Raw genomic sequence first — 27,967 nt, forward strand, 5'->3', positions numbered from 1 at the left:
AGCTGCGCACGGCTCTTAAAACGACGACAGGTCACAGACTACCGATCGCAGCGCCACTAGCGGATTTGACCCCGTTTGGGCTTCACTTTTAATGCATTGGTGCTGCGGCCGGTCCGGGCACTCCCCTTGTTCTAGTACACTCTACTGCTGGCCAAACTGTACCACAGTTGCTCGTCGCAAACTCGCTGCTTTTGTCGATTCTGCGCCAAATATAGCGCGTGATAGCGCGTGCAGTTTATGTAATGAAGGCAAAGATTTCAAATATAAATGGTTATTTCAAAAATAAATAAAACTTAAAGCAGCGAAAGCGTTTTTTTTAGCTTGCAGTTATAAGTTCAAAAGTAAGTGCTGCCACTATAATTTTTGTCGCATCGCGTTTTTTTTTTTATTTCAGCAACGCCTCGCATTTGCTGTATCGGGTTTTCTCAGCGGCTGCCGCCCCCCGCCGGTGACTTTTCTAGTTCGCAGTGCCATGTGTGTCTGACCCACGTGAAGTGTGCAACGTGAATTCGTTATTCAAATATACGTGTAACCAAACTTAACTCGCCAAGATGAGTACGGTCCTCGAAAAAATAGCGGCCATCGAGGCCGAGGTAAGCTGGCTTCTTGCTCCCACGGTCGCTTCCAAGAGGAGACCTGCGGCATACGGGTTGAATACCCGCGAAAGACCTCGATGACATAGTTCTTTCAAATGTGTCAGAGACGTTCCATTTTGGTCTTGTAATAAAAGAAAATACATCTGAGCGTACTTATCGCAGCGCAACATACTGCACGTGTCGCGAGCCGCTTAATTTTAGGAATACAAGTGTTTCGCTGTTGACGTGCGTGGCATCTCAAGCAACATCCTCGCCGTTTAGGCAGTCATCGGGAGTGTTCCGCTAGTGTAGCGAAAATGGGTCGAAAATATCAACGCCTCGCCTCGCTTTATCAGCTGCTCAAAATGTAAAGCTAGATTCGTGCCGGAGTTTCGTGTTGGGGTCAACTGCGTCAGCAAGCATAAATTTTGCCGCAGTGTTTTCTACGTACAATTTCTTTGAAATATACAGTGCAAGTGTACTATAAGATTATATGCTTTGCATTTACTAATGCTAAGCAACGAAGCTTCAAAAACATTTGCCCAGTGCACGTTCCATGTCTAGTCTCAGTACATTACCAGTGTGAACGTACGAAAGCAGCTATTTCCTTTTGCGTTCCACTCTTGGCTAATCACGTGGACCAGTATATGCATGTAGCGTTTACGGGAATCGTTGGCGAAGTTTGACAGCCACAGCATGTGTAAACCGATTGTCAGACACTTTCAACTTGCGATTAAAACGGTAACAAGTTTGCAGCTTGCCTCGCCTGCAGTAGTGCTCCAAGACTGAATCGATAACTCTAGCGTACTAGACACGTCGCTAGAAACGGAAATTCGTGTAAACCGTGCCATTAGAGCGGACCATAACGGAGTGGCCGGAAAAGGAAATTACTTCTTTTTTTGTGTGTGTGGGCAGAATGCAGTGAAAGTTCGGATAGCCTTATTTTTTCAGTCTAATGCATCTGAGCATTACAGTTCGGCTGTTCTGCACGAAATTACAGTTTACTCACACAGCCAAACTTAATTGGCTATTTCTATGTGACTGTTCCATTCCCGGCAGTGTTCATTTTTGTTTTCTTACTTACATATTTAACCAGCATTGTTGAACACGCAACTGATCGCTAGAGAAGCAGCCCCTGCATCTGTTTTGTCATGGTAGCAATTGAGATTTATTTTGCTCAGCAAGCTGTTGCATTTCAACGTTATGAACTTGGCACAACCAGAGCTTCGATGTGCCAGCTTTCGTACGAAATAAAGAGCTGACCAGTGCGTAAGAATTGACGAAACAAAGTGCCGAGCTACATTTTATCTCTCTTGACAGATGGCCCGTACCCAACGGAACAAGGCAACTATGGGCCACTTGGGTCTCCTGAAAGCTCGACTGGCCAAGCTTCGACGGGAGCTGATCACGCCAAAAGGTGGAGGCGGTGGACCTGGCGAGGGCTTTGACGTCGCCAAGACTGGTGACGCCAGGATCGGTTTCGTGGGTAAGTATATATATATTCCAAGTTCCTGTACTGCATTCCTTTACACTTCATATACATGATTATTTCTCAGTCTTGTTGCCTATGTGATTTTCAGTGAGACAGTGATCGGGTAACTGTGAATGTGTCAAACTTAATTTGTCAACTCAGAAAAGTGGCAAGTTGCATTGCTGATCCAACTCATGCAGAGGTCCAGTATAGGGAACAGTACGAAAAGATAAATGTGAACACTAAGAACTGTACAAAGAAAAATGATTATATGCACTGACGAGAAATAAGACCATGGCACAGAAAGGAACTATGTAAGCATGTCTGTTCTGAAACTTTTTATTGGGCGATTTCTTAACGAAATGAAGAAAAGCTCGAAGTTTAAGTCTTTTCAATTGAAAGTAATCTTACACTTCGCATTGTTCAAAATTCGGTTCAAATGCCGATACCGGACCATTCCCAATCGTTTATTTAACTGAAACGTGTTATGATGGAATCGTTAAAAAAAAAAAGAGTAAAAGTCTGGGATGCAGTCTCACTGGCGACCACCTGCCGGTAATGCACTCCCTCACCAGAGCGGGATTGGCCACCCTGGTGCAGTACTTGGCCACTATCTCCCATATGATCGCACCTTTTAACCCTCGGCACTCAGTTCCCAGCGGCTGCGAATTGACTGTCCAAGGCTGTGGTCAGACCTGCAAATAAGCGGAGGGTGCGAAGAATTTTTGGGTCCGGACAGGCTTTTTTCGGGCTTCCCTTTAGAGTGGCTCTCACGAGCATGCATGCAGTACATGCAGCGGTACTCCTTAATGAAACTACCACTGAAACGCTACCGCGTGAGCCGAGTTCTGCCCAGTGAAAACGTAACTTTAGGACCACCCGCGCCATTGTCTGTTGTAATAATGCCAAGTAATTTTTTGCGTGAATCATACAGAAACACACATAGCAGCATTTTATTACATTTTGTGCTATGCCCAGAATGTTCCTTTTTTTGTCAAGGTAATCTGAGTACTAGTGATTGATTGTACTTAGGACTTCCAACGTAGTCAGGCTCATTCCAAAATGTCCCACTCGTAGCGCATATTGCATCGTACATTTACCTTAATTGGCCAATTAATAGAGCACTGCCGTTAGTAATTTTGACATTTTAGACGTTCTCAAACATCGACCTTTTTCTCTAACAAATTCTTATTTTCCCTTAGTGTCTCTTATCACACTATCGTTCAACTGCCATTCCAAATTTGTAAGGAGGGCTGCCAACTACAAGGCTAGCAAACGTTCACACCGCACCCAGGGTTCCCATCGGTGGGCAAGTCTACGCTCATGAACACACTGGCGGGTGTTTTCTCCGAGGTGGCGGCCTACGAGTTCACCACGCTGACCACTGTGCCGGGTGTCATAAAGTACAAGGGGGCGAAGATTCAGCTGCTTGACCTACCGGGAATCATCGAAGGAGCCAAGGATGGAAAGGGTCGAGGTCGACAGGTTATTGCTGGTCGGTGTCATTTTGTTTTTTCCTTCTCGCTCCTCTCTCTTTGTTACTTAATTACCTTATTTTCTTATGCCACAGACCCTAAGCAGTGCTCTCTAGTTCCTACTAGGGTTGCTGAAGGGGCACTTTCTTTATTGTTAAAAATCGCTAAAGGAAAGTGGCGCCACTTCAACAACTGAGGCCGCTGAAGTGGTGCCCCCCTTGCCCCCGTCCTTCCTGCTTTATTCCCCTACCCATGAAGGAGTGGTTATGCTCTTCTGTTTACCTCACTTGTAAGGTTTCCAAAGTGCTTTTTGTGTGTATGGGAAAACCTTCTTTCACTTCCTTGCTCCCTTTTCAATACTCTCTTTTCTGCATTTGGTTAACGTGAAAGCATACAGTGTAGAAGTTATGCCGATTAAGCATCTGTTTCAAAAAACCAAAAGCACGGCGATTCGCACTAAACGATCTGGCACTGTAACACATGCAGGAAGCGCTTTGCCACTACCCATTTTTTTTTTTTCTTCATTGATGAAGAAAGCATGTCAGCGAACATAGGTTTGAGTTTGTGCTGTGTCTTCGACTCTCTAAGAACAGTTGCATCCTATACTCACTAGCAAATGTTTTTCTCGCGCAAATATATAATCAATCTTGCACCCTTGTTATTCGCAATGCCCACGGGCTATAACTATGTGCCGCCGTGCAATCGAAGATGGCTGCAAGAGGAAAGTCAACACATGAACTGGCATAGGAAATGATAGACGCACGAATGTACGCTTCGTGCCACTTCCATCGGATGAACCGTTGATTGTCAAATGAATGTATACCGAACCAAAGCACTTTCCCAAAAGGTAGGAACTGCTAAATGTTCGCTACCTAATTTTTTACTGCAGTGCGAAGGGTGGTGGTGTCAGCTGATCGACCATGCGTCAACGATGCCTTGCGTAATCCTGTGCGTGCTGCAGAAAACTGTGCGAACTAGAATTAACAAATGAACTGAATGGCACTCCAAGGTAATTGGTACTGAGCCTGCCTGATGGATTTGCCGCAGCAGTAGGCCGCTAGTAATGGTGCATTCAGACGACGGATCGAATCCCGATGTGGGGGGACGGACGGCGCGTCACGTGACCTCACATCAGCGATTCCCCTCGTTCGCGCGGCTCGCGGACGGATGAACCCAACCTGTTTCTCCCATTGGGATTCTGGCGGGGGAGAGCCGGTACTTCAGCAAAATAGCTTGGGGTCGGTGGCAACCAGTACACTTTTCGTCTGCTCGCGGCATGTCCTCCATGGCTCGCGGACAGCTGCATGACTGGTCGGCATCATCTACGCTTGAGCATTGTTTACTTAGTTTCCGGAGACTTTGTTCTCAGGTGATTAAATATGCAGAAATCACTTTTGGTGGTTCGGGAAATGTCGCCGCCGTCGCTTAACACGCGAGATTCTTAGCCGTCATGGTGGTGAAATATTCCAACTTCAGCAACCGGCGACGTGCCGCTTCTAAAAAAAAAAAAAGGCAGGAGACACGTTTAGAAGTTCTACAAGTGGGGAATAATGTAGTTGAAAGAATATCCTGCTAGCAACTCCCTTTTCTCCTGAAAGAATAACACTACTCATTCATTTGTCACAACACGACAAACATCGCAGCCAAGCTTCGCTTCTTGCGGGCATCCATGTTGAATACTCTCAAACCGGTCTGCTGCCAGCGGGCGCAGGTGAGCGCCGAATCTACTGTCGAGGGTAATCCGGCTGTTTTCCCCTAGGACACCGTCCGTCGTGTGGATGCGCCTGCAGGCGGACCATCCGCGGATTAGCTGTCCGCGTCCACGACAAATCCGGATTCGGTCCGTCGTCTGAATGCACCATAAGTAGCGCGCAATCGCTGCCGCATGGGAATGAATGTTTAACATGGCGATGGTTTGCAAACATACTATGCCGTCGTGATTACTTGCGCCGTCAGCAACGTGGAGTTGCTTCTTTAACGGAACACAAATTTAATTTCCCATTAAGTAGAGTCACAGCCATGCTCAGACTAACTGTGCACAATTCACTGTACTAGGATGTTGCAGGTTCTATTAGCGCGATCAAAACAAGAATTTTGGAAAGAATACACAGGTTTGCTTTCGAAATGTCAAAATTGCAAAAATATGTCAAACAACAACACCATTTGGAAGGTACTGGTAAAGTTCAAAAGAAGTTAGCAGAGAGGCGTGGATTGTAGTCAAAACTTCACGTTTCATCGCTGTAACCATTTCGCTTCGCTGGTCAAGCTCGAGCGTGTCGGCAGCATGCGTCACTCCATAATATTCAGAGTAATTGGGCTACACATGCAATGCACGTACAACAAAAGCTATGGTTTTATATTTACTCTGCTGAAGAATATTAAAAAATAAATGTAATCAAATTGACTCAAAAGCGTGAAAAAACATAAACGCATGAGGGTATATGAAGTGCAACTTGCTCCTCATGAGTTTGCAGCTGATCGTTCATTACCGCTACCACTCTCGGTGCGTTGGCAGCCTTCTATGTCCAGTAAAAAATCCTCGTTATCAAGATGGTTTCTTTTAACATTACTGCTAAAAGCAATCTGAGAAATTCTTTCTGCCAAATGACTTCGACAACACCAATAACACGTCACACACTACGTACAACACAAACACTGCGTCACTCACTGCGTTTATTCGGGCGCGGATAATGTTTTGCTGGAAACCCGCCAACAAGTGAATCGCTTGCAGTGTGCTGCCATCTATCAATAAACACACAAAAAGAAGCGGTGCACCGTTGGCAAAAGTTCAAGTCTTGGAAGAGGAAATCTCGAGCCCGTGCGACTTTCCACGTACAATGAACATTATGGGATTCACAAAAGCACTAACCAATGTTATACACATGTAAAACAAAGTTAGTTTAAGTGAGAGGGTCAGACGATAACATTTAACTAAGCTACGTGGCTACAGCGAATTTGGCGAAGCTGATTGCATACTCTGCGGCCCATAATAGAAAGCGCGAGTTGCCGCTCGTTTTAACGAAAACTTTGCGTCTCGCAAGAACGAATCAGATTTATCGTGTCGCAAACTGTATGGTTTATTCACTGATGCATGAGACGTGGAAAGTGGTTGCCTTTCCTTTCTTGCCAACGTGTTGGCACTGAGGCTACTAGCACGGCCAAACAAGGGAGTGTCTGCCTACTGATTATTCTCGAGAGGACACTCCTAAATTCCACCTGGCGGCGCGACAGTCTGTGGGCATTGCGAATAAGGCAGAGTTTTTGATGTGTGCAGATCATGAACGGTGTGCACACAATTGGTGTGGCATGGCATTCTTGGTAGCAAAGTAGCGAGTGCACTGTTTTTGAGAAAGGAAATTCAAGTGTAGCAAATATTTGTGTTACAGAAAAGTGTGCAATTGTCGCCACAGTGGTTACGGTGCTCAGCTGCTAACCCAAAGGTCGTGGGTTCAATGCCAACTTTGGCAGTCACATTTTGATAGAGGTGGAAATGCTATTGTGCAGCGTCGGTGCAAATTAAGGAACAGCAGGTGCTCAAAACACCAGGAGCCTTCCTCTGTGGCATGCCTCATAATAATATTGCAGTTTCGGTGCATAAAAGGCCAGATATAACTGCAAGGGTGCAACTGTTTTTCATTGTGCAAATAAAATGCTTGAAAACGCTTTGCGCAGTCGCACGGACGTGCAGCCTTATCTTCATTGTGCTGGACGTGCTGAAACCCCTCCAGCACAAGCGCATCTTGGAGCGAGAGGTAGAAGGCTTCGGCATCCGGCTAAACAAGGAGCCTCCGGCGATCACGCTTCGGCGAAAGGACAAAGGTGGCATCAACCTGCAGATGCTGGTAAGCTGCCGCTCCTGCAACGTCGTTCACAAATACGCCATTTCGTTTTTGCTCACCCTTGCTGATTGAAGCAAGGACAATTTAAGAGCTAAGTAATGTACATTATGCAGACTCTTGACAATTCCATCTCGAGCAAACCTCAGAGTATTGTTTGAATTTATCATGATTCTCCTAATTATGACTTTTGGTGAAAAACCAATTAATGTGCTTATGCTTTTTGTTTCTCAGCACTGCAGAAACATCATACTCAGCTCCGCATGATTGTAGGTAAAATGTGTATACATCAGTGATAATACTGGCACTTGTAGAATGTGTGCATATGTCTGTAACTTGGGAGGAAACGTGTTGCATTTTGTCATTAGTTGGTAGCAGCTTCCTATTCTTGAAATGCTTTGCTGCATGACTCCAGTGTACTTTGGCCAAAGCGATTTTAAGAAGCGTTCGTGAAATAGCCCAAAGCCAGACCGTTTCCGTTTGTTTATTTTTCCTTCCTCGGTTAGCATGAGATCTTTAATTCGGCTGCTGACCCGCATGTCGCGGGTTCGAATCCTGGCTGCGGCGGCTGCATTTCCAATGGAGGCGGAAATGTTGTAGGCCCGTGTGCTCAGATTTGGGTGCACGTTAAAGAACCCCAGGTGGTCGAAATTTCCGGAGCCCTCCACTACGGCGTCTCTCATAATCATATGGTGGTTTTGGGACGTTAAACCCCACATATCGTCGTTATCGTATTGAGATCTTTAATTCATGTGGTTTGGTTAGTTTGGCCATTTTGTAGACAGGCAGTCAGCATTTTTTGTGACTGTTAATTACATAAAAATGCCGATGTTTGGGTTTTGTTAGAATTGACTGAAAGTTTGATTGATTTAGAGTCCACTGCAATTCCATTTTCACCATCTTCATTTCTTTTCATACTGATGCTATTTGTACTCTAAACACGTTTGTTGAAGCCTACATTAGTTGAAAGATTTGTTGTGTCATGACGTGGTTACCTCCAGCACTTGTGCAATGCCACTTGTTATGCTGAATGTTTTGACGTCTCGTTTCAACCTGTCAGCATCGCACTAAAGACTGTTAAACGAAACCTAAAGAAACGAGCAAAATACTATGTTCTATTTAACAGAAGTTGCGTTTTGCGAGAGGTAGACATGGGTGGAGAATTGAAGTACAGAGCCAGTCACACTAGAGGAATTTCTTCCTATCAACTCTTTTAGTACTGTGTAAAAAAGTGGCTATGGGGATGGGTGGTAAGCTTTTTTTTTTTTATTAAATTAAACAATAGTGCTATATTTATGTTCTCTACATCACAATGAAGGTAATGAAATGGTCTTTCATAAAGATTGAAATACAAGGCATAACGGTTAGATATAATGAAATAATCTTCTATTGAACTCTTGCTGCAAGGACAACATAAAAAGTACTGGCTGAAGTCCTAGGTCGATCCTTGTCCGAATCACTCTATGTAATAAAATCCAAGCTGTAAGAGTCATCTTCAAGCTCCTCGCTGCTGAGCTCGTTAAAAAAATCTGCTGTCAAAGCAGTGGAATCACACGATTCACATCAGTTTCTTTGGGTGGCCTGATACGAGTTCAATGCCATGGTCTGCTCCATTCGCTGGTCCACTACCTACAAATCTCTCTCATGTATCGCCTAGGTTTGTGCAAATATTCAAACACATCGAATATTCGAACAAATATTATGGTATTCCCTTGGAACAGAACGTAAATTCTTGGAAATTTTAAAGGGACACTAAAGTCAAATAACAATTCACCTGAGAGTAAAATCTCAATGTACGACAACACCTAAAACGACAATATTATCAACAACAGCGGCCTACTTACTGAGAAATTAATCTAAATGCACAAGAACACAAGCGCCGCAGCTGTAGGACATTTTCAAAATGATTTCGATGACTTCAAACGGACCGCCTACAATTAATCACTAGTAATCGATCTAACTGCACTAAATAGAGAACCTTCCGTACATCAAGAGATGCAATAAAAGGCTGCTTGTTCGTTTCTGTTTGGCTCATGGAAAAAATAACCGCCGGACGTTACTATGGAAAATAGCGAGAGTGGTTTAAAAAATTTAATTTTCGAGTGGTTACACGGAACAGGAGGTGCCATCTAACGGGGCGCAGTTGAAGCAAAATACGTATGCTATCTCGAAGCCAATGGCGGCAGGATATTGATCAGTGGCCATTGTTGCTGCTGTGGCTGCCGCTGCTTTCGGTCGGCTGCTACTAGCGCAGTAAAGCCGGGCAACGTTGTGCTTGGCAACAGTGACGCGAGTTCGTCCGCTTCTTAGTGGCGGGTAGTTTGAAGTGTGCTAACCCGATGTGGACCACCAAAACATGATTGTATTTCAAAATAGGTCCTTCCTTGGCACAAAAGTAACTCTACGAGGTTTCTGGACTGCTATTTCAACAATCAACGTTGACTTCATAGTTGCCTTTAGTCCCTTTAAAGTATTTTAAGTGAACGAATAGGTATATTGGTTCGCATGTAATTTTTTGTAAACAGGGTTTCACTGAAAAGGAGGGGCGCTAGGTTGTGAAAACGCCTGCATAGGCCAGTCAACAGGGTTCGACTTTTTTTTTTTACACCCCCAAACAAGCTCGGCCATTTGTGGAATAGATCTTGGAATAGATCGCAGCGGTCACGTTTTCTGAGTATTTCAGATCTGCGCATTATGCAGAGCCTCCATTCCGAAAAACGATTCCCGCGGTCCTTTCCTGCACCTGGCCAATGCTCTTTCCATGTACAGTGATGCCAGCTCGGTGATTGGCGACGTGACGCAGCACGCAGCTCGTCGATTGGTCGAAACCAGGTCTCGACAAACAGTAGTGGAGTCAACGACAGTTCCTGTTCCCACCCACAGCTACGACAGAGCTATTCAACCGTACGAGTTTCAAAACTCCCCATAGGCTCCATATATCGTAATCCGGACTCGTCACTGGCCCAGTTTTTGGGAGTGAGCAGATTGTCGCACCAGCTGTTGACCAGCACACCCACAAATAAACGCATTATTTGTGTTTTTTGTTTCTGCTCCCAGATGGCGCGACAGTCTGCTCCCGAAAAATTGGGCCAACTTTATGTCCTGGTTTTAGAATGCAGTTTTACTGCAAATCGTCAGCTGAAAATCGAATGACTTGGCTGTGGAGAAGCATCGGCACCGAGTAAACAGTAAACAACCAGGCATCGCAGCAACCGGAAGTGTGTTGCGACTGATTGAGCTCGTCGATGATGTCAATTGCCGAGGTCTTGTCACGTTGCCAAAGTGAGCGGAGTCACGAGGACGGGCCTTCCCCTCCTTCTGAAGGAGAAGGGTGGAGAGGCCGCGCGAAAATTTGAAACCAGCCGAAAGCGATGTACTAGCCTCTGTAACTTCCTCAATATAGCACATATTCACAAAATCCTTGTGGCAGCATGTTCACGAAATAAAAGTGCACATATTTCTTTTTATAACAATTTATGGACCTTGAAGTTGTTTACTGGGCCGTTAAATGCGTTTTAATTTGCATGTAGCATCCCATCCTGTAAGGGTGGTTACACTGCAGTGGAGGGATGCAAACATGTGAAAACACTTTATCAGGGGAAATTTGTGCATAATTTTTATTTTAAGGTTAAATACTTATATTATCATTTAAAGTTTAAAAGCTCGTTATACTGGCTTATATGATCCAAGTATGGTAAATTTTAACACGTAACATCTCTCGCAGGTTATCACTTGTGTTTTAACGAAAGTCAAATTCTGCTATTCTTATAGTTGTTTCCACTTCCTTTAAGCCAAAAGAAATGGAATTTGCACAAGCCTTGCTTCAATAATAGAAAAAAATATTGTGCAGGTTAGTTGACTTATGACCAATAAGCCCATTATTCTTTGTAATATGTGACACATATGCTATTCGAATTTGATTTTAAAAATTTATTCGAATCAAAACGCTTTTCAATTTTTGGCACAAGCCTAGTATCGCCGCTTCGCACAAAAATGGCAAACTATGCTGAAACTGAAATTCTAGTGATGAGTACCGTATTTACTTGCATAATTCTTGCACTTTTTTTGGCGGAAAACGGATGCAAAGTTGGGGGGTGCGAGAATTATGTGAGGAAAACTTTCCACAGAAACTTGCAGAGCTAACAAGAAAACGAAGTGGCCGCAAATCGGTATTCTCACACCAGCAACTAGAAGCAAGCTTTGAGAAGTACTAATTAAAATTTACCTAAACAATAAAAGCAGAGGTTCAACACGAGGCAAGATTTATTTCAGACACAAAAAGTGCAATCAAATACTTGAGAATTAAAATACCATAAGCAAAGCATGTGGGCATTGCGGGCGTAACGGTAGCGTTCGTCGCTCAACAAGAGCCCTCAAAAGGTAAGCGTAGGATGTCAGTATTGGGCTGATGGCTCTTTAAAAGAATCGTCCACAGTTTCCTTGTGAAGAAATAAAGTTTACCATCAATCCCAGTCTTAAGCACACGGCAGGCCCGACGCGTCTTGGTGGCTTTCAGCTGCCGTCACCAGTAGCGAACACAAAACTCGTCGACTTCGAAGGGCCTACCGGCCGCCCTGTTGCCGTTGTTTAGTGCATGATCAATCACTTTCAACTTGAAAGCAGCCGTGTAGCTTCAGTATCGCCCCATAACGTCACAAGATTACCGACACAACATACAAAACACGTCGCAATGCGCACTTGCCGCTTTGGCTTGGCTTGACTTAGATTGAATTTCTGTGCAATAATAGTACGCTTGATGCTTAAGCGATAGTGCCAGATGACATGCACAATCATCATCAACGGCTTTTTGGATATCAAGGTAGCGTACGATAGCGTGGTTCAAGAGGACTTGTGGGGAATACTGGACACACTAGGCGTGGAAGATGAAGTCACTAATCTTTTAAAGGAAATCTATAAAACTAACAAGGTAGTTATAAAGTGGGAAAATCGGGTATCCAAGCCCACAGAGGTGAAACGGGGGCAGAGGCAGACGTATCCGCTGTCACACTTGTTATTCATGACGAACCTACAAGGATTAGAGGCCAAATTAGAGGGTAGTAGACTTGGCTTCAACCTCTCTTTCGTCAAACAAGGAAAACTCATTGATCAGGCACTACCAGCATTAATGTACGCAGATGATATAGTGTTAATGGCCGACAAGGAAAATTTGCCGAGATTGATGGACATCTGCGCTAATGAGGGAGATAGGTTAGATTTCAAATTCAGTGAGGAAAAATTAGCAGTCATGATTTTTAATGATAATGAAGGTTGTGAGCTTAGGATGCAGGAAGTCACGCTAGAGATAGCAGATAAATACAAAAATCTGGGCGTATGGATAAGCAATGGGACCGAGTACCTAAGGGAACACGAAATATATGTGACGACTAAAGGTAATAGGAATGCAGCAGTCATGAAAAATAGGGCACTGTGGAATTACAATAGGTATGATGTTGTGAGAGGAATATGGAAAGGGGTCATGGTTCCTGGGCTGACGTTCGGCTATGCGGTCTTGTGTATGAAATCAGAAGTTCAAGCAAGATTTGAAATTAAGCAACGTGGAATAGGTACGCTTGCGTTAGGAGCTCAAGGGAATCGGGGAGTACAAGGTGATATGGGATGGACATTATTTGAGGGCAGGGAAGCTAGCAGCAAGATAAAATTTGAGAAGCGATTGAGAGAAATGGGGGAGGAACGTTGGGCTAGAAAGGTTCTCAGCTACTTGTACATGAAGAATGTCGATACAAAATGGAGGAAGCAAACCAGGAAATTGACTGGTAAATACTTAGAAAACAGCAGGTGGCTAAACCAAAAAGAACTATCGTTTAAGAGGAAAGTGAAGAAAACGGAGACTGACATGTGGAGAATTGGCATGATTAAGAAGTCCGCACTAAAGATCTATCGAACTTTTAAGCAGGAAATCGCCAAGGAAAGGATCTATGATAATACTCGGGGTAGTTCTCTACTGTTTGAGGCCAGGACGGGAGTATTGCGAACCAAGACATATCGGGCCAAATACGAAGGGGTAGACGGTATGCAGTGAATGTGGAGAGGAGGAGGAAACTGTTGAACACTTGATAATGTTCTGTAAAGGGCTTCACCCTATTGTTCAGGATGATGGCGCAGAGTTTTTCAAAGCACTGGGGTTTAGGGACAGGGAGGGCAAAATAGACTTTAAGCGGGTAGAATTAACTAGAAGAAGGTTATCTGATTGGTGGCTAAAGTCAAGGCACGAGTGAAAATTAAACCCTTCACTGCAAAGTACCAGCCCTCAACTTCACTATTTAAAGGGAAAAAAAGAAGATAAATCTGGTGTTTAGCTCACTAAGTATTACGGCTAGGGGGGCGTTAGCCGCCGCCTGATCTAAAGGGTACAGCAACATCCATCCATCCAACGGCGACATTATTGCGGCATTAAGACATTAGGACAGCATTATTGCGGCCATTTTCGGAGGTGTGATAATTACTCGAGGAAAAAAAAAAGTCATACTTTTCTTGGGCGATGTGGGGGGTGCGAGAATTATGCAAGTGTGAGGATTACGGGAGTAAATACGGTAAACGCTATATAGCAGTATATGTAAAAACAAGCAAAAATTTGAAATTGGCCGCATGCAGGGAGCCATAACGATATATGATTGACAGTCCCGATAGAGTTAAGCAGCAATCCTGTTCAAGAGATTTCCATTTATACTGGAAGTTTACTGTACATGGTATTTTATCTCAGCTGTGTGATTCTGGTGTCGAGTACAAAGCGGCTCGATAATTTTCTGGCTGGCTCCAGCTATGAGTACAAGATGCAGTAACATTCCTGGGGTCCTTTTTCTTGCCCTGATATTGCTAGCAAGCGACCCCTCCAATTCCGTGCCTTTCGAAAAAAGAAAAAAGGCACCCCAGCCCTTCAGTTTCGCACCCAGATCACTGTGGCCAGCTAACACTGGCGGGCTTGAATGCACTCGAACCATCCTTCTTAGCAACTTAATCTCTAAGCACCTGTGCTTGAAGTCTGACTTCTTTTTTCATTTCTGCGTAATGATCGCACCCCGAACTTAGTGATCGACACCCATGATGATTTCCAGGTTCCCACGAGCTCAAGCATAGCCTTTGAGATCTGTATTTGCAATTTGAAAATGGTACCCATGATATTTTTTTTAGATTATGGTGCACATGGAAAAAACTAGTATTTCCATGATTTGGGTCTGTTCCCAAGAGCTGTTGCAATGGCGTTGGCTCTTCATCGGAAGTGCCCCCATGCCATTCTTCCCATGGCCTGGGTGCGCTGCCTTTGTGTTTTTACAACGCAAGCTGTTGTGAGTTCACAACAAGGATCATGTGAGCCGTAGTCTGCCGCCGGTGTCCGTAGCCACTGTCGTGTGAAGTAAGAAAAAAAAACTACGTAAATAAGCAACACCAGGGACACAATGGGATTCGAGCCCGGGTCTCCTGCGTGAGAGCCCAGCACTCCATCACTGAGCCATGCCAGTTCTCTAAACTCTGTGTGAAATTGACTTTAGGCAGGCTTGATCTTGGGGAAAAAAATCGCGTTAATATTAGTAGTAAGGTGTTTTAGAACAGCAAAGGAATGGCCAGGCATCACACAATGTGGGTTGTGTTACAAGTAGCTCGTCAAATGCTTCAACCAACCTCAAAAGCTTCAGGCATAATTCTTCGTCGTCGTCAACCACAGCATAAAAAATATTGCAAAAAATTCCTTGAAAGTGTGTGGTGGATATCACGCTTCTCCGAAGGATGGCATAGTGAATGCATCCCTATAAAAATTTATTATTTATGCGGTAAATCACCATAAATACTCCGCAAGTGTGCTTGCGGTACCCTGCAAGTGTGCTTCTAGAAGTTACCCAAAGAATGTTTAAAACAGGCTCTGAAAGGCTGCTCTTCTAGCTGTGACTACACTGCACATTCCGCGCAGGCTTGGCAATTTTTGTGTTTGTGAGTCATTCTTGTGATGTGCTGTACGATGGACCAGAACTAGGAAACTTCTGTGGAAGTTCGTGCGAACGCCGTTTTTTTCTGGGGAGGGAAGACTGCTGTTGGCATCTTGAATTCAGGTACTGTTCGAGAAAACCCACCCCCAGCCTTCTCCATTTTGTGAGTAAGTTGGGCCTTATAATGGGAGCATTCGCTCAAATTTTTACGGGACTTTGCAGTGTTAAACTATGAAATAGTTTTTGTTTAGGAGTTCCGTTACGTTGCTAGATAATGCCTCATACTCTTTCTGTTGTTGTTCTGGATGCAATGGTTACAGGTGCCCCAGTCAGAGCTAGACATGGACACAGTGAAGACCATTTTGTCTGAATACAAGATCCACAACGCTGACATCACGCTACGGTGTGATGCCAGTTCTGATGACCTGATTGACGTGATTGAAGGGAACCGCATCTATATCCCCTGCATCTATGTACTCAACAAGATCGACCAAATTTCTGTTGAAGTAAGTTGCACTTGTCTCTCCTCTCTCAAGTGAGCTGCTGGGCACATTGTTTTGATATGCAATATCAGAAAAAAAAAAGAAGAAATATGTATTTGAACCTTGGTCGTACATAGACTGCTGGTGTTTTATGAAGTTGCTCATTTTTGTGTCTGTTTTTTAAATCTGGTTATTGTGGCATAAGTGTGGCCTTTGACAAGCCACAGTAATTTTCAGGCAAAGACAGGTTGCCATGAGTAGAGGTTTTTTAAAGAAAACAGCCAGTTGTTTTAAATTGTCTGTGTTTTGTGTTAGCTGTTCGACGTTTTTGCAGCAGCAGTACTGGGTAAAAAGAATGTACTTGAATTTCTGCTCATCATTTGAAAGACATCTTTTATTTTTCAAGAGGAGCTTTACAGTATAGACCACTTATAACGTAAGTCGCGGGAATCACGAATATCCGCACTGTAAGCTGTACTGCACTATAATCAAATCAGCCTTCTTCAAGGGCCGCTGTTATGCACAACGTGTTGAGCATGCAGCCTCATGTGTTGAATTGAAGCATGCGATGTGTGGTGCTTACAACCATTCAAATTTTCAAATCCTCAAAAAATAAAAGAAAAGAAAGCACTACAGAATCGCATACCCAACAAAATAAATGGAAAAGGATTGAGGGAGGTCTAACAAAAGATAGCAACATAGCGGAAATTTGCCGACTATTTCTCAGACTAACTGAGGTTAATTCAATCAGGCACATTACGCAGAAACTATGTTCAAGTACTGGAAGACGTCAATCGTTCGATTTCACGGGCGCGCACCCAGTTTCAAGTCATCGCAATCTAATTATGAACCACCATTCAAGTGCTACATGTGCCACGCTCTTTTTTTTTAACAATATGTATCCCTTCCCTTCAAGTGCAGCTATCGCAAAGTTTCGTTAATTTCGTACTATAAACCGAAACTTAGGCAGCACATGAACGCTAAACGCAGTAAACGCTGATTAGGCCTAGCCTGTCGTTCGGTATGTTGTGGTGGGAAGTTTGTCCAAGACATGAAGATCGTGTGTCAAAATGATTGCACTAAAGTACTGAACGAAGAGCAGCGTGCGTGATACGAAGTTTGTGTTGGCGGACGGGAGATCAACAACAAAAACCCACCAAGCTTATGTAAGACCGTGCACTGGCAGCAAAGGCGAAAGCTCGCATGTTAAAGCCGTAAAAGCTTTGAAATTTACAGACCAGGAAGCTAACGCGATATCTGAAGTAAGCTCAATAACGGCGCTTTTCCCAACAGGAAACTCTTAAGCGCAGTTGGTAAGGAAAAGATCGCGCGTGCCATGGTGAGCTGCGCACCGCCAGCAAGTGGCCAGAGCCACACTAGCGATGTTTGCTAGTTCACTACTTGTAGCCGCGTCGGCGTCGGTACAAAGGCTTCGTGGGCATCCGCTCTTCTCCCTTATTCGGCGAGACGTGCAGCGTGCCACGGTCCTTTTTTCTTTTATTTTTCCTCTCTTCGCCCTTCGTTCGTCCACTTCGCGACGCTTCCTCCTCCGTCACGACCTCGTCGCTCGCTCCCCAGCAGCACACCTCCTTTCAGACGCGCATTCCTTACTGCGTTTGTCACAATGATTTTTCAGCAACCGCATTATAGCCGGTCTGTCATCTTGGGGGGGGCCTGCACAATAACCGGTATGCATATACATGGGGTTCTATTTCTATGGGAGGGTAAATGGGAGTCGAAGAAGACCGTGTTGTAACCAGTCCTGCACTGCAAGCGGTTACGTTATAAGTGGTCTACACTGTATTAATGAACTGCAAAACAGGCAGTGTACCAAAAAAAAAATCCACAGCTGTGGAAAAAACACTAGACGTGCTCATCCAAAAGCCATCCTGAGCCGCAGCTGGCACACGCCAAGGAGATCATAAATAAATGTTAATGAAATTTCTTTCTGGCCTACGGTTAGAATATTAATTCTTGCAATCTAAAAGCAAGTGCCTCGACCACCAGACCGCACATCTATGCTCGCCCACTGTGAACTCAAGCATACAAATGTGACCTACCGATGATGAAGAAAAAAAGAAGGGGGGGGGGGGGGGGGAAGCAGTACGTTTGCTGCGACCTCTTCATTAAAATAGTTTGTGCTGCTAGATTAAAAGTTACCTGCTGGACGATGTAAATGGTTTATATCAGGAACACCAGATTTCAGGAAAATTTTGACTTCAAGAAAATTGAATTCCTAACTTGTGTTTCGACGATTGTGTGATGGTCCTTTCGTTGGACTGTGCTACATTCATCATAACAAAGTTGCATTTTACATGAAAGTAAGTTTGTTGCATCCGAAAATTTGTTACATAGGTATATTCCTAACACCATTGCACTACTTTTTTTTTTTTAATTAAATATACATAAGGAGAGGTTGGTGCCAATGCGTGGTGCCGGCTACTCCTCTATTGCAAGACTATTCTTCATTTACTTCGTTATAACCTGTATTTCGTTATATCGGGTTTATTATATCGAGGTTTGAATGTAGAGGCTGACGAATGCTGGAAGGAACATGAAGGATGCCATGCCAATTCAGGCCGAAAATAGCATTTTGAGAATGGCTGCTACCGCTGATAAAACAATACTTACATTAAGAGGCAGCATTGTGCTGTCCAAAAGAAAAAAAAAAGAGCTGTACGTTGGGCATCTCAAAGACAAGCTTCACCTGCTCTCATTTCCCTGCTTGGAGAATTGCTCCAGAATTTTGTTGATTTACAGTAACCTTTATCTCCAGGAACTGGACATCATCTACAAGATCCCCCACTGTGTTCCGATCTCTGCTCATCATAAATGGAATTTCGATGACCTTCTAGAAAAGGCCTGGTCTTACCTGAAGCTTATACGCATGTAAGTCATCTACTAAAGGCAGAAAAACCAAGTTTTGCACAGCTGCTGAAACGGCTAAGGTTCTTTCATTCTGATGAAGCTGAAGTGTGTCCCGTAGTGGTCTTAGATCAATAATATTGTTAATTGTAGTAGTAGTAGTAGTAGTAGTAGCAGCAGCTGCGAAGCAACCGACCACTGCGGCGGTCAGATATGCAACGCAGCAGAGGGTGCTAAGAATCTCTGGATCCGGACAGGCCGCCATTGGAACCTCAACTTGGCAACGTTTACCGCTGAAACCTTATCTAGTGAGGGAAGTCTAGCTGTACCATTCAAGGAGCTAGAGGGTGTTAAATGGGATATAATAGGGCTCAGTGAGGTTAGGAGGACAGATAAGGCTTATACGGTGCTACAGAATGGGCAGGTCCTTTGTTATCGGGGCTTGGCTGACAGAAGAGAACTGGGAGTGGGGTTCCTAATTCATAGAAACATAGCTGGCAACATAGAGGAATACTATAGCATTAATGAAAGGGTGGTAGGTATCCTAATTAAACTGAATAAGAGATACAAGATGAAAGTGGTACAGGCTTACACGCCTACATCCAGCCATGATGACGCTTCAGTTGAAAGCTTCTATGAAGACGTGGAATCGGCAATGAGTAAGGTAAAAACACAGTATACTATACTGATGGGAGACTTTAATGCAAAGGTAGGGAAGAAGCAGGCTGGAGACCAGGCAGTAGAAGATTATGGCATCAATGCTAGAAACGCTAGAGGAGAGCTACTAGTAGAATTCACAGAACGCAATAATGTGCGGATTTTGAATACCTTGAACCAAAAACGAGGAAACTGTAAGCGGGCATGGAGGAGCCCTAATGGTGAAAATAAGAACGAAATAGACGTTATAATGAGTGCACACCCTGGCATCATGCAGGATGTGGAAGTGGTTGGCAAGGTACGATGCAGTGACCATAGAATGGTACGGTCTCGAATTTGCCTAGGCTTTAGGAAGGAATGACAGAAACTGATATGCAAGAGGCCAATCAATGAGCTAGCACTGAGAGGGAAAGTACAGGAATTCAGAGTCTCGCTTCAGAACAGGTACTGGGCTCATAGTGAGGAAAGCAGCCTTAGCGTTGATGCAATGAATGATAATCTGATGAGTATCATTACGGAGTGTGCAGTGGAAGTTGGAGGCAGGGTAGTTAGACAGAACACTGGCAAGCTTTCTGAGGAAACGAAGAATCTCATTAAGAAGCGTCAAATCATGAAAGTCTCATGTACAACAGACAAAGTAGAACTGGCAGAGCTTTCGAAATTGATTAATAGGCGTAAGGTATCTGATGCAAGAAGGTATAACATGGAGAGAATTGAACACGCTCTGAAAAACGGAGGAAGTATCAAAGCAGTGAAGAGGAAACTTGGGATAGGCAAAAGTCGGATGTATGCACTAAGGGACAAAGAAGGCAAAATAACTACCAATATGGATAGGATAGTTAAAATAGCGGAGGTGTTTTACAGAGATCTGTACAGTAGCCGGGACAACCACGACCTTAATACTATAAGAACTAGCAGTAACGCATATGACACCCCACCAGTAATGATAGAAGAAGTCAGAAAAGCTTTGGAGAGCATGCAAAGAGGCAAAGCTGCTGGTGAGGATCAGGTAACATCAGATCTGCTGAAAGATGGAGGACAGATTGTGCTAGAAAAACTAGCCACCCTGTTTATGAGGTATCTCTTGACGGGAAGAATACCAGAGTTTTGGAAGAATGCTAACATCATCTTAATACATAAGAAAGGAGATGACAAGGACTTGAAGAATTACAGGCCGATCAGCTTGCTCTATGTAGTATACAAGCTATTTACAAATGTAATTGCTAACAGAGTAAAGAAAACATTAGAATTCCATCAACCAAAGGAACAAGCAGGATTTCGAACAAGCTACTCAACAATCGACCACATTCATACTATCAATCAGGTAATAGAGAAATGCTCAGAATATAGCCATTCACTGTACATAGCCTTCATTGATTTTGAGAAGGCGTTTGATTCAGTAGAAATATCGGCAGTCATGCAGACACTGCGGAATCAGGGTGTCAATGAAGCATATATATAAACATCGTGGAAAAAATATACAGGGGATCAACTGCTACCATAGTGCTTCATAAAGAAAGCAACAGAATACCAATCAAGAAAGGTGTAAGACAGGGGGATACAATCTCCCCAATGCTATTTACCGCGTGCTTACAGGAGGTTTTCAGAGGCCTTGAATGGGAACAGTTAGGGATAAGAGTTAATGGAGAGTACCTTAGTAACCTGCGCCTCGCCGATGACATTGCATTGCTGAGTAACTCAGGGGACGAGTTGCAACTCATGATTACGGAGTTAGACAAGGAGAGCAGAAAGGTGGATCTTAATATTAATCTGCAGAAAACGAAAGTAATGTACAACAACCTCAGAAGAGAGCAGCCCTTTGACATGCGTAATAGTGCACTTCAAATTGTAAAAGACTGTCTACTTAGGGCAGGTAATAACCGCGGAGCCGAACCACGAGATTGAAGTAACTAGAAGAATAAAAATGGGGTGGAGCGCATTTGGCAAGCACTCTCAAATTATGACAGGTAGATTGCCACTATCCCTGAAGAGGAAGGTATATAACAGCTGTATCTTGCCGGTAATTAGCTACTGAGCAGAAACCTGGAGACTTACAAAGAGGGTTCAGCTTAAATTGAGGACGACGCAGTGAGCAATGGAAAGAAAAATGATAGGTGTAACCTTAAGAGACAAGAAGAGAGCAGAGCGGATTAGGGAACAAACAGGGATGAAGGATATCATAGTTGAAATCAAGAAGAGAAAATGGACATGGGCTGGGCATTTAGCGCGTAGACAGGATAACCGCTGGTCCTTAAGGGTAACTGACTGGATTACCAGAGAAGGCAAGCGGGTTAGGGGGAGATGGAAGGTTAGGTGGGCAGATGAGATTAAGAAGTTTGCTGGTATAAATTGGCAGCAGCTAGCACAAGACCGAGTTAACTGGCGGAACATGGGAGAGGCCTTTGTCCTGCAGTGGATGTAGTCAGGCTAATGATGATGATGATGAGTAGTGGTAGTACTGTTTTGTAGGAGTTGTAATTGTTGGAGGAATAGCAGCAGTACGGTTGCTGCCTAACAATTCAAACTGGAAGGGGACTGCCAAGAAGTCGACATGATACTAAGCAAATGTCTGAAATAGTTAGATTCACCTGAAGATATGCAGCAGTATTCAATATGTAACCAAATAAGAAAGTGTGCTGTATTTTTGGATTATTGCTTTAGAAGATCATTTAAACATCATGTGAATTGTAAAATATGCTGATGCCTCTGCAAGCACAGGCACTCTTGGCACAGTGCCAAACAATTTGCCTTATCCCATCACATTATCTCCCTCCATCATCCCATCTTATATATTACCAGATTGTGATAAATGGTGTTTTTCTCCATCGCAGATACACCAAACCAAAAGGGCAGCTACCGGACTACGAAGCACCAGTCATTCTAAGCCAGGACAGAAAAACGGTGGAAGACTTCTGTAACAAGCTGCACCGCACCATTATGAAGGAGTTCAAGTGGTAATCGTTTGCTCTCTCCTGCCTCCTAGTAAAAGGCATTTTTTGAGGAACCTTGCAACACTGATCCATGTAATCACCACATAGCTGCATTAACAGACTTTATTGTCTCAAGAATTAGCTGCCACAAAATTTTAATGCGATTATGTTAAAAAGCTCATTTCGCAGTCTACTCTTGAAGGCAAAGCTTAAGCGTCCTCCTTTTTTGAATTCGTCAAGCAGGAGCAAGGTTACATGAATTGGTAACTCGCACTAAAGCACTTTCTCTTTCCCATTGTACTAGCAAGTGTGTTGACAACTACACAAGTGAAGATGACAAGGGTGCAAGACGTACTGCATTTACTTGCCTAATCCTCGCACTCGCATATTTCTCGCACCCCTCACCTTGCTACCCCCCCCCCCCCAAAAAAAAAAACATTTTTTTTTCACGAGTAATTGTCACGGAAAATTGCAGCCATATTGTCGTCGGCTCCTTTCAACCACTATTGATGATAGCGCACGCCATCTCGTGAGCATTATGCGTATTATCAATGCACGGAGCCCCAATCTAATCCAAGCCAAAGTGGCTAGCACGCATTGTGGTGTGTCAGTCTACATTGTGTCCGTGTTATGGTTAGCTACGGGGACGATACTGTAGCTACGCGCCTTCTTTCAAGTTGGAAGTGATTGAGCATGCACTAAGCGACAACAGGGCTGTCAGTATGCATTTTGGAGTCGACGAATCTTGTGTTCGCTACTGGCGACGGCAGCACGGGCAGCCGAAAGTTACTTCCTTAAGAAACTACAGTAAGCGCCAGATGCGCCCATTCGCCTCTGCCTCCTCTCTCAGCAACCGCATCAGAGCCCCCGCAGCATCTAGCTAGAAACGAGGAACACAGGCATACACTTGCTAAGCGCACAGGGGAGGGTAAGCCAGTGTCGTCGTGGACGTAAAAGAAATCACGCGATCGAGGACAGACGAGATTGCGCTTGTTCCACCAAGGCTACAAAGCACGGGAAAGAGGAGGAGCCCGCACACTGACAGGAATGGCGCTACTTTAGTTATATCTAGAGACTTTACTGAAAGCCACCGAGACACGCTAGGCCTTCTGTGTTCCTAAGTTTGCAGTTCTATGGTGAAGTTTGTATTGCCAGAAGGTACTATTTGCTCTACTATTTGCTCGCAGCTTTTGTCTCTCAAATAAATCCTGCCTTGTGTTGAAAGAGTAGTTTTATTGTTAAGGTAAGTCTTCATTAGTACTTCTCAAAGCTTGTATAGTACATAATTAGTTGCTAGTGTGAAAATCCCAATTTGTGACCACTGCGTTGTATTTTTTTCTTTTGTTCCATATGTTTTCATGGAAAATTTTCCTCACGTAATTCTCATGCCCCCCCCCAACTTTTCATCAATATTATGAGAAAAAAGTGCGCCGTCAGCATGCACTTTGATTTCAAATGATTTTTTTTTTTTTCGTTGAATGCACACTTTCAGTGTTTTTGTGAGTGTGTTGGTGTAATGCTTTACTGTGTGTAATTTTAGCATTCACCAAGTGCAGAGTGAACACATCGCGGCACCTCGCTGTGGCCGTGCTAACTGTGCCGCGAGCAATTCTCAAATCGGCCAATAATGGAAGTGGGTTTTGTGTTTGTGGTACAAGTGCAAACGTTTTGGTTTGCACCACAAAGAACGAGCAGTTTATAGCCTACTTCGAAAAAAATTGTGAATTTCGGGCCCCATGCTTTGCTGTAATGTCCGGCTCGCGTATACTCAGGAGCTTCACTGCCAGCTGGTAGCGCTTCTCTGGCCATGCTCAAAAAGTGTTGCAGGGCCCCTTTGAAGCAACAGCGCCGTTGCTGTCACATAGAATGGCATGTCATGACGCAGTTTCTGTGATGGAAAGGTTTTTCGCCGCACTGTTTCATCTCTATCTCTTATTGCAGTGCTTTGGTGTGGGGCTCCTCGGTGAAGCACAATCCACAGAAAGTGGGCAAGGAGCACGTATTAAATGACGAGGATGTTGTCCAGGTGGTAAAGAGGTAAGGCGCCTATGTGGTTGGCTAGTACATGTGGCTTGATGTGGCTGTGTTGCCACTTGGCTGAGGCACGCTCAGAATTTGCAATTCTTCATTGACATCAATGGAAAACTGTACATTGCAAGAATCTTGGGTCACTAGCTTCAGCAATTTAGTTCTATGCAATTTTAATCCAGACTTCTAGGCACGTGTTTGATGTGTTTTTCTCGCTGTAGTTTCGTGTGGTACTAGACAGAAGCCCACATCACTTTTCTAAAGCTCCCATTTTTGCTATTTGTTGCAGCTTGTCGTAGAAATGAGAATGAGGGCAATTATGGTGGTACACTCGAACCTCAATATAATGAAGATGGATATAACGAAATTTCAGTCATAGCAAAGTAAATAAAAAATAGTACAGCATTAGGAATAACCTTTATAACGAATTTTCGAATGTAACTAACTTATTTTCTTGTAAGATGAACCTTTGTTATAAAGAGGTTTGAGTGTATAGATTTAGTGGTTTTGTATTCAGTTGAACCCCTTTATAAGGTAAACTGATCTAAGAGACACTTAGGTATGAGAGACGCCAGTGTGCTTGCATAAAAGTTGGGGTTGGTCAGAAAATGAGAACATGGTAGCTCGCTAATAAGAGGCACCTCTTATACAAGGCAAGAACTGTTCACTGGTGCTAATCCCATATGAAGGGGTTCTACTGTACTTACTTAAAGTACGGTGTTTATAAAACATCGGTGATGGCTTTGTGCAGAACCAAAGTGTTAAGTAGGCGACCTATTTCATGTCGCGTATATTTTTGCAGGGTATGACATAGATGCTGCGACGAGTGGTGCCCGAGGGTGTGCTGGTTTGTGAGAAGTGAGGACTTGCAATTCGTGCTGGTAGTGGCATCGTCTCAGACTTTCAAGCTCAACGCAACTGCTGGTGTACATATGACACAGTCACAATTGTGCCGGAATGAGAACGACGTGGTCGTTCCCCATATCTTCTATGACAGCCCGCCTTGGCTTGCATAGTGAAAAGGAAAGCATACTACGAGGAACTTTTCCCGCACTTTCGGGACGCGTAGTGACTGTGGGAAACGGTAGATGGTGACAATTCGTATGACTGCTTTTTTTAACACATAGTACTGGAAGTTCTCTTGAATTTTCTGCGCATTTTGCATTAGTTGTAGACAACTGCACTTTGTTAATTGTTTTTGCGGTGTGTGTTAGTGGCGATCGTAACCTGCCATTCGCTTTGCGCTTCGGGGAGACCTTATGATAAACGAATTCACAGAATTTCTTGGAATTTTTAGGAATTCTAAGCTAAGGTACATGGCCACCGTGCTGAGCATGGCAAGGTTATTCTGTGCCAATGTGGGAGTACCAGCGAAATGTCGAACTAATTCACTCTGTTCAAAGTGAATCAAATGGACTTGCTGTGTGCGCAGTGCTTGAAAGGGAACGCAATATTTGTGTCCATTACTCATGACTTCTTTAGCCACATCAATGAAATTAGGAAAGTCCTGCAAGGGCACTATATGACAACTCTGTTTCTTTTAACCGAAAGCAAATTTTCAATTTGCCTGACTGCAGGAATTGTTTAAACCATGTTTCGCTCTCCTCTTTGGTGATAATGCACAGCCTTTGGCAGAAAGCGTGAAGGCCAGCCGCTTATTGCACGTATCTAGGTCGCCGACAATGGCTGACAAGCCTCTGCGTTTTTGCAAAAGGCTTTTTTTTTTTCTTTGTCTGTCACATAGAAGGTGCAGGAAATGCGATTGTGCGATGGCGTTTCACAATCCTCGGTCGTGCCGTTCATCTTTTAAGGCTGCATCGTTGGTCCTATGGTACGACTGCCTTTCACCCTCTAAATGAATCTGTAAAATTGTCACTTCGTTTAAAACTTTTTAACATGTGTAGACTAGAGGGTCATATCAATAGGTTAAAATCGGCTAGCACATACCTACGCGCTCCTCTGATGCTAGTAAACATTGAAACAGTAAGCTCAGATTTCACTCTAGTTATCAGAAGCTTTAGCAGCTTTTACTGCGTTTAGTGTGTATATTCCTGAGCCCCTTTACCGGTGTTCACGCAACGTGACTAAAAAAAATATCAGGCAATTGTTCTCTCATAATTACTGGGAATTCCATGATATAAGCATTAGATACATCTTTCTTGGTGCTTAAACTTACTCTGCTTGAATACTAGTGGCTATGCTGTTGTTACAGTGGCACGTAGTTTTCATGAAAGCATGAAAAGCAGAAGCTTTTTTTTTTTAATATAAAACAACGAAGAAAAAAAAGTGGCCTGCTCATTTAGACTGATATAATGATGCCCCCTAGTGTCACATTGTTTTGATACCTTTGACAACCACATATCAATAGGATTCCCTCAAAATAATGGAACTGGCGAATGTTTTTAGAGAACTAGTAACAAATTGAGTATGTGTTTACCTGACTGTCACTAAAACGTCGCAGTTGCGGAATAAATTTCAATTTGCACAGCCCGTCATTTCTGCGTAACTTGAGATTTTGAATGAAGCCGATTGCTGGTTGGTGTGCTGGTGTTTCACCGTTACTGTAAGTGAAGTTTGATCGCAACCGGTCTGAGATGCTTGAGCATAGGTTGGCAAAGAGATTGGAGCTCACTCAGACTAACTCAAGAAATCTATTTTGAAATGCAAACAATGCACAAAAAAAAAAACGCGTCTTATAAACACATACTGTGGGAATGCCCCAACTTAACAAGTTCTCGTGTGGCCCTCTGGTGGTAGTGGTGGCTAGTACTGCTTGGCTCGGATGTCCGAGGCTAAGAATGAGCCATCCAGCAGGTGAGGGAGGTTATACGGGTACAAGGTCTCCTGTCATTTACCTGTGTGTTCTAGCTCGGACCACATACGTGCTAAATTTTGCAATGAAGTTTATTCACTCACTCTCTGAACTCGCTCAGATACGCCAAATTTTCCTCAACTGGACTAGCTCAAACTCTCTGAGACGCCACTCAGCCGAACTCGCTCAGGCTGAGTTTCATGCCTTCACCTGAGTGAATCTGCTCAAGTGTTCTTTATTGTAAAATTAGCTTTTTCAATCTGGGTGTCGGTGCTCTTCAACGCCATTACATCATGTAATCAATGCTTTACGATATGCCTTTATATCTCGTATTCAAAAACGAGTTAGTCGATGATTTTCAACGCTTTGATATCTTGTACCTTCGAATGCAAGTTTTCAGTGCTTTTAATCCAGCAAAGACATTTTTGTGTAATATGCTACTCGCACGAGATATCTTTCTCAAGAACTTTCGCTGAAAGAGTTTGCAGGGAAAAGTCGTGGCATCCCCCCCCCCCCCCCCGTCCTTCTAACTCGCGCCTCTGATCAACAAATATGAAGTAGCGCATTGTCGAGATATCTGTTAAAAGACTTGCGAACAAACTTGAGCAGATATAACACTGATTGTAATGCTGAAGATGAGTTGATAGAACCATAGGTGGCGATGTACAATGGAGCTCACTAAGACCCACTCACTTAATATATTTTGCGCTTGGGGCTTACAGTAGACTCTCATTAAACAAAACTCTCTTAAAACGAAATTTGCTTATATGGAATACCTGCCTTTAATGTGATTGGTTTCGTATTTGATTATTATACCCCTGTTTATCTCTCAGTAAATGAAACTTCTCTTAAGTGAAACCCATTTGCCTGGTCCCTTCAAGTTTCGTTTAAAAGCA

The 27,967-nt window shown here is 43.7% G+C and overlaps 1 protein-coding gene across 1 annotated transcript; it reads left to right on the top strand.

The window, feature by feature from the left end:
- Positions 1-426: 426 nt before the first annotated feature.
- 128up (GTP-binding protein 128up) lies at positions 427-26,754 on the top strand. The gene is made up of 9 exons (XM_037427907.2): positions 427-593; positions 1,896-2,061; positions 3,341-3,541; positions 7,194-7,363; positions 15,618-15,803; positions 18,556-18,668; positions 22,133-22,255; positions 24,173-24,268; positions 25,062-26,754. The coding sequence occupies exons 1-9, from the start codon at positions 552-554 to the stop codon at positions 25,066-25,068; spliced, it is 1,104 nt and encodes a 367-aa protein (XP_037283804.1). The 5' UTR covers positions 427-551; the 3' UTR covers positions 25,069-26,754.
- The last annotated feature ends 1,213 nt before the right edge of the window (positions 26,755-27,967 follow it).

The sequence above is a fragment of the Rhipicephalus microplus genome, chromosome 3 (assembly GCF_043290135.1).
Source record: "Rhipicephalus microplus isolate Deutch F79 chromosome 3, USDA_Rmic, whole genome shotgun sequence".
Taxonomy (NCBI): Eukaryota; Metazoa; Arthropoda; class Arachnida; order Ixodida; family Ixodidae; genus Rhipicephalus; species Rhipicephalus microplus.

Excerpts from the sequence above, each read along its gene's own strand:
- 128up (XM_037427907.2), top strand. The coding sequence starts at position 552 with ATGAGTACGGTCCTCGAAAAAATAGCGGCCATCGAGGCCGAG. Across the intron at positions 3,542-7,193 it reads AGGTCGACAGGTTATTGCTG|TCGCACGGACGTGCAGCCTT; the intron begins GTCGGTGTCATT and ends CGCTTTGCGCAG. Across the intron at positions 22,256-24,172 it reads ATTATGAAGGAGTTCAAGTG|TGCTTTGGTGTGGGGCTCCT; the intron begins GTAATCGTTTGC and ends CTCTTATTGCAG.